We start from the raw sequence: 7,627 nt of genomic DNA on the forward strand, positions 1-7,627 counted from the left end.
ATATGTTGTCCTTCAGCACTCTCAATAGCTTATCTTCCTCATCACCTGTCAAGGAAGAAGAAACAATTACTGGCAGTTTATCTTCTTCCTTCAAAAATAAATATTTTAAATGAGGAGGAAGTGGTTTGAGTTCGAGGAAGGGGGTTCTTCTATGGAAGGTTTAAGTGATTTTGGAATATGCCTCAGCTCCCCAATCTTCGAATTCAACGATCTTGGCAAAGGCTTTGATCCCTCCAAATAGTTCATACATTACTCCACCTCTTCTCTGTCTGATTCCGTGGACTTTGGGTTCACCAAAAGCTTTTCCAGTGGGTCTTCAATCAAAGAATCCTGCACACTACACTCAACAATATCATCAATAGCATCTATTCTATAACAATCAGAAGATCCAGGATATTTCATACTACGAAAGACATTAAAAGTTACTTTCTCATCATTCAACCTCAAAACTAACTCACCTTTTTGCACATCTATGAGAGCTCTTCCAGTAGCTAAGAAAGGACGACCCAAAATTAGGGGGATCTCACGATCCTCCTCCATGTCTAGCACAACAAAGTCAACTGGAAATATAAATTTATCAACCTTAACCAAAACATCCTCTATAACCCCTCTAGGATATTTAATAGACCTATCAGCAAGTTGATGGGAAATAGTGGTTGGTTTAACTTCTCCAATCCCCAATTTCTCAAAGCAGGAATAAGGCATAAGATTTATGCTAGCACCAAGATCACACAATGCTTTGTTAAAATTAGAATTACCTATAGTGCAAGGAATGGAGAAACTACCTGGATCATTAAGCTTTGGAGGTAATTTATTTTGCAAAATAGATGAACATTCCTCAGAAAGCTTAACAGTTTCAAAATCAACAAGTTTTCTTTTTTTAGTCAAAATATTTTCAAGAATTTAGCATAAGAAGGCATTTGAGCCAAACCCTCTACAAAAGGAATATTTATGTGCAATTTCTTAAAAACTTCAAGAAATTTCGAAAATTGTTGATCCAATTGTACTTGCCTTGCTCTTTGAGGAAAAGGAAGTGTATTAATATCAATATTATCATTAGAATCAAATTCCTTAGCTTTCTTACATGTCTTCCGTGTAGTCTGAGTGTTCTGTTCCTTAGCATCTTCCATTTTGGGTTTCATTCCTCCATCATTCTTTGCCTCCATATCTGTAGAATTCTGCCTCTTTGGCTCCTCTTCCTCGGCCTTGATCACTGTACTCACTGCATTCACTCCTTTTGGATTTTTCTCAGTATCACTTGGTAGTGTTCCAAGGGGTCGATTTGCTAATTGATTGGATATTTGACCCATTTGAGCATCCAACCTTCGAAAGATAGCGTCATGATTATGCAGTCTCGTCTCCATTCCCACAACATGTTTCATCATAAAATCCTCATAAATTGGTCTTTGATGTTCTTGTTTGAACCCTGAAGGTGTTGCAGGTACCAATAATCCTTGTTGTCTCACTTGTTGAGGAATGGGCAGTGGAGGAATATGTGTTGGATTAAGGGAATTCTCCGTATTCTTCCAAGACAAATTAGGGTGATTCTTCCATCCTAGATTGTATGTGGAACTGTATGGATTGGATTGATGTCTCCAATGATTCCCCACAAAATTCACTGCTTCTTCATCAAAAATGGGTTGTTCCTCGATGATTATTCCTTGGACTTGATTTGCTTGATTTGATTGCAGCTGAGAGAATTTATGGGCCAACCCATCAATCTTAGCAGTAAGTGCATTCAAGACATACATTTCAAGAACTCTAGCCTTCTTTTCTCGTTTAATATCTGGCCAACCCGCACTATTTTCTGCTATATTTGAAATTATTTCAAGTGCAACTCGTGGAGTCTTCCTGTATAAGCTACCATTGGCTGCCGCATCTAGCATGGAACGCACAGAAGGATCTACTCCGTTATAGAAAATCTGAACTTGTTCAGATGAAGAGAAACCATGTTGAGGACACCTCCTCAACATCTTTCTAAATCTTCCCCAAGCTGTATGTAATGTCTCCCCATCCTTCTGGCGAAAAGATGAAATATCCATACGCAGTTGTGCTAGCTTGGTGGGTGGAAAATATTGATTCATGAACATTTCCACAAAACCATTCCATGTAGTAATAGAGCCAGCTGGTAGATCTCTAAGCCATTCTGCTGCTTCACCATGCAAAGAGAAAGGGAATAGTCTCAATCTTATGGCATCCGTGCTCACTCCATTGAATTTGATTGTGTCACAGATAGATAGAAATCCCTCCAGATGTGCATTAGGATCCTCGGCCTGCGATCTTCCAAATCTCACTTGATACTGTATCATTTGAATGATGGATGGCTTCAACTCAAAGTTATTTGCTTCCACGGTAGGGCGAGTGATGCTAGAACCATAACCTCCAGTGGTGTAAGGTCCGAAATTAAGACGACGTAATCCAACTGCATACGAATCTAGGAAATTATGAAAAAAATTGAGTAATTAATTGATTTTAGTTGCTAATTAATTATGTGACGTACTTGTTTATATGCTAAATGAGATTTATTTGTCATCATACATAAAAGAATGTATTTTTAGGAATATTCAAGTGACGATCGAGGAACGGGGACCGAGGGCTGAAGAAAACATAAAATATTTTTTAAATAATTATTTTTAATTATTTGAAAGATGGTCGATGCTTTTAAGTATTTTTGAAAATAAAGGGTTTTGAAGCAATTTTATACGCCGGGACGATAATTTTATCGGGGTTAAGTTTCAACTAAAATACGAACTTTTTGGCAACCCGGCTAATAAATTCACATATTTAATTAATCAAAACTTTGGTTAATATTTTATTAAATCCTAATTTAACTAATGGGCTTGAATTTTGGGGCTTAATAGGCCTAAAGCCTACTTAGTGGTTAGATTAGTATTTAAAGTGCAACGAATCACAAAACCCTTCACTTTTTCATCAAAGAACTCACGCCTCCCCACTCCCAAAATTCTGAAAAACCCTCTCCCAACTACAACACACACAGCACTTCACTTTAAGTTTTGGAAGAGATAATTCGAAGGGTTCAAAGGAAACAAGTCAAAGGTTTCGACCCGTTCTTCGTCGTCAACGGATTTTCGAGCGTATAAAATGCAAAGGCATGCCATATATCTCCTTTTCTCATCCATCATGTCATATTATTGTTTGGATAACTGTATGCATGAGAAACATGTAATATTTTTATGAATTTTCGGTTTACTGCATGTTTGCATGAGGAAGCATGGATTTCGAACCCAATATCTTGTTTATTGTTTAGTTAAGGGGCTGCCATGACGTAGGTAAGATCAAGGCTGGTTTATACATGTATAGAGCCACTCACACGCACCCTAAGCACCACAATAGTCGGCAGGGACAAGAACAAACGGAAAACGTATGTTTTGCTGTCAAGGGGCGTTGGGGTGTTCGGGTTCCAGGGAAAGGAGATGGGCTTGGTCTTGGCTTTTGCTAAGGCACGGCTAGGGCAGGTCACGGGTCAGGGGGAGAGTCCTAGCCAAGCTAGGACTCACGGTAAAGGCTGGGGAAGAGTCCTAGCCACGCTAGGACTCTACCCGAGAAGCATGGCAGTTCGCGTGCAGGGGGTGCGCGGCTGCAAGGAAGGGAAGGGCTCGTTCCAAGCTTGCTGGGCAGGGTTAGGGCGAGTCCTTAGGATCCTAGGTAAGTGCTAGGTACGCTGGTTCGTGGCTAGAGTGTCGGCTAGGGTCCTGATTGCATCAAACATAGAGTCCATGCAGGATATAACTCTCGGCCAGCATAGGGTCAGTTGGGAGGGGCTCGGTTTTGTGGTTTCGGCTGGGTTCTTGGTTGTCTAAGGGTCCAGTAGGTTAATTTAGGACGTTGGTCAAGTTTTGGACCAACATGGTTTAGGGGTAACTCGTGAAAATCGGAAGTTGGCTCGGGATCAAAGTTTAGGTGTCAAATAGGGTATTTAAAAGAAGAAGAAATTGGAAAAAGGCTCACAGGGGGGTCGAGTCGTGGTCCATAAGGGCTAAAATAATATAAAAAGACTAAATTTAGAATTTAGGAATTTTATATTAAATTTTGGTATTTTTCGGGATTAAAACACTGTTAAAACAATTAAGGAAAGATAAATGAAAAAGTCTAACATTTAAGCTAAATAAAATTATGAAAAAATTCACGTAAGCTTAAATAATTATTTGGGACATGTTAGAGTCATGAAATCAAGGAAAAAGTCGAAAAGGTAAAATTTTACGTCTAGGGGTAAAACGGTCTTTTTGCACCTAGAGCATAGTAAACGTCATGGCAGTGCCCTGAATGCTATTTTTATGAAAATATGATTATTTTTAAATTTTTATGAATTGTTCATGATTAAATGATGATTGTTAAATGTCTGAGGGATTTTTATGATTTAAGAAGACATTAAAATACATGTTGCATGCTTGGTTTCAAAAATGAAAAGCGTAATGATATTCATGATTTTTCTAAAGTGATGTGAATGAAAAATGTTGAAGGATGTGAAATAATTGTGACTAATTCGTTAATGTTGGCGACGTCGTGAGGGTTATGGTCCCAGTGGGAGTCCGATGATCGTGTTTCCATCATTGCGAATATGTGGTAACGGTTTTGTGGTAACGGAAGAATGGGAATATCGTGAGGGGAAAAGGCCCTGGAGGGAGCCCATTTATGGGAAAAGGCCCCAGAGGGAGCCCCGACGATCGTATATTCGAATCATGATAGGCCAGGGCCAAGTTGACCGGTGAGAGTGTTGCTGGTGTCCCCCGCCGCCCAGTACTGTGGTTTTATGTAGATGGATCCATCGACCCTCATGAGCATGATCAGGAAAGTCACAATTAACGATCTGAATTCAACAAAAGGAAAAAGGAAAAGGAAAAGGAAAAGGAAAAATGTTTATGATCATGAAAAATGTTTTATGTCATGTCATGTTGAGGAAAAAGGGAAAAGGTTAAGGTTTATGATTGCATGTCATGAAAAATTATTTTATGAAAATGTTTATGTTTAAAGTTTTATGCATCATGAAAATATTTACAAAAATGTTTATGTTTATGCATCTTCATGAAAATGATATTTTAAGTACAAATATTTTTCACCGTTATATGTTGACTGTATTACGTATTACTCGTTATCAAGATTATGGTGTGTTGAGTCTTTAGACTCACTACGTGTTATGGATGCAGGAGGTATTGAGGGAGGACTTGATGGGTGATTTGACTGGACTGAAGGCGCACACAACCCGAGGACCAGCGCTACATTTTCCGCATTATGCTTTATGATTTTATTTAAAGATTTTAAGACTATTTACTTATGCTTTTGAGAGATTTTGAGAGGTTTAGTATGGGCTTTACTTTTCAAATTTATTGCTTTTTAGGTTTGGTAATCATGCGACGATTTTATTTTATGACCATTGCACTCGATTTTTAAAATGCTAGATGGTTGGTATTTTATTTTAAGGGTTAAAATATTTTATAAAAATATTTTAGTGAAAGCCGAAAATTTTAGAGAAAGGAAAAAAAAAAATTTCTAGTACTTTTAAAGCAATAAAAAGAGCAGGACGTTTCAGTTGGTATCAGAGCAAAGGTCCTGTAAAGGGTTGTGCCACCATCAGCGCCGGGAAGATCAGTCGTCAAGCCTAAAGTTGTGAGTTTTACTTGCTTTATGTGATTCTATATGATTTAACCTGCATGACGTTATGGATATTATGTTTATGATACATGTTTAATAGCTTTTTGAGTAGTATTGTCTTGCATGCTTAAAATGCTAATTAAGTCAGGATGTGTTACATGATTAGAGAACTTAGATTTAAATGCATGTTGGTTACGTTAGAATTTGGAAAACATTCAGATAAAATGCCTCCTAGACACGAACCCGTTATCGAGAATCAGGCAGAGAACAGTGTTAATCGCGGAGAGAATAGTCAAAGAAATGCACCACCACCACCACCTCCTCCAGGGGATCCTGCTACTCGTGCATTAGAGGGTATGGCTCATCTCTTCGAGCAACAGTTACAGCAGCAGCAGATACAGCAGCAACAACTACTGCTGCAGTTACAGCAGATGCAGCAGCAGCAGCAGCAGCAGCCACCTAGGCCACAGCCTGATATTTATGAGCAGTTCCGGAGGCTAGGGCCGAAGGAATTTTCTGGCACCAGCGATCCATTTGCTGCAGAGAGTTGGATCCGATCACTCGAGGTACATTTTCGCTATTTGGACATGGGAGACGCCGACCGTGTGAGGTGCACTACTTATCTTCTTAGGGACGACGCTTCTTTATGGTGGGAAGGAGCCGAGCATGGTGTTGACCTTGCTACACTCACTTGGGCACAGTTCAAGACGAAATTCTATGAGAAATACTTTACTGCTGACGTCAGAAGCCGGATAAAGAGGGAATTTATGACTCTCCGCCAGGGAGACATACCTGTTGCTGATTTTGTGAAGAATTTTGATAGGGGTTGCCACTTTGTACCCCTTATTGCTGGAGACGCGGAAGAAAAACTTAGGCATTTCAAGGATGGCCTAAGACCTACCATTCGGGATAAAGTTATGATGATGCGTCCGGAGAATTATGCTATGGCAGTTACTTATGCATATCAGGCTGAGCAGTCCTTAAAGGACATTGACTTTGAGATTCAGCGCAAGAGGCAGCACTATCAGAATAACAATCAACCCAACAAGAAGCCAAATACGGGTCCTCCTAGACCTCAAGGGCCTCAAAAGCCCCAAGGTCAAGTCAAGAAGCCAGCGCCACCAAAGCCACAGAATCCGGGAGCACCAAAGCCTGCTGAGAGGCAACCATGCAAGGAGTGCAACCGTCTACATCTTGGCAAATGCGAGTTGGGATCATATAAATGTTTCTACTGCAAGGAGGCCGGTCACAAGGCTATTGATTGCCCAAAGAGGAAAGCAGCTGCTACGGCCCGAGCTTATGTTATGAATGCCGAGGAAGCTGAGGAAGAGGCAGACACTACACTCATCACGGGGAGGATCATCATTCTAGGCGTAGCTACCTATGCTTTGCTAGATTCGGGAGCTACACACTCTTTCATATCAGAAACCTTCATCAGAAGACTGAATATTACTCCTCAAGATATGGGTTTGGGTTTCAAAGTTTCGATTCCTTCCGGTGATCAGATGCTCACATTTAAGATTGTTAAGAATCTGGAGCTTCGTTTATTCAGAGATGTTGTTCAGGCAGATCTTATTGTGCTTCCTATGCCCGAATTCGATATTATACTTGGGATGGATTGGCTATCAATGAATGGAGCTTCGATTGATTTTCGTCGGCGATCGGTATCAATTAGGCCACCCAGTGGTAAATCTTTTGTTTTCGAGGCGGCAAGAAACCAGCAAATGCCGCACATTATCTCTTGTCTAAGTGCGAGGAAGCTTATTAAGCATGGATGCCAGGCGTATTTAGCATGTGTCACTACTGCACATGAATCCATCAGCCAGAAGTTAGAAGATGTTGATGTTGTGAGAGATTTTCCTAGCGTCTTTCCCGAAGACGTTTCTGGCATTCCGCCCGATCGTGAAGTGGAATTCTCTATTGATCTTATGCCAGGCACTGTTCCTATATCTAAAGCACCTTATCGTCTAGCACCTGCTGAAATGAAAGAACTAAAAGATCAAATTCAAGAATTGCT

General features: G+C 40.1%; 1 protein-coding gene across 1 annotated transcript; it reads right to left on the reverse strand.

The window, feature by feature from the left end:
• Nucleotides 1–249: 249 nt before the first annotated feature.
• On the reverse strand, nt 250–2,309 carry LOC142519688 (uncharacterized). The gene is made up of 2 exons (XM_075622720.1): nt 1,012–2,309; nt 250–874 (listed from the first exon to the last, which is right to left on the reverse strand). The coding sequence occupies exons 1-2, from the start codon at nt 2,307–2,309 to the stop codon at nt 250–252; spliced, it is 1,923 nt and encodes a 640-aa protein (XP_075478835.1).
• Nucleotides 2,310–7,627: the final 5,318 nt, after the last annotated feature.

This window comes from Primulina tabacum, chromosome 11, assembly GCF_025594145.1.
Source record: "Primulina tabacum isolate GXHZ01 chromosome 11, ASM2559414v2, whole genome shotgun sequence".
NCBI lineage: Eukaryota > Viridiplantae > Streptophyta > Magnoliopsida > Lamiales > Gesneriaceae > Primulina > Primulina tabacum.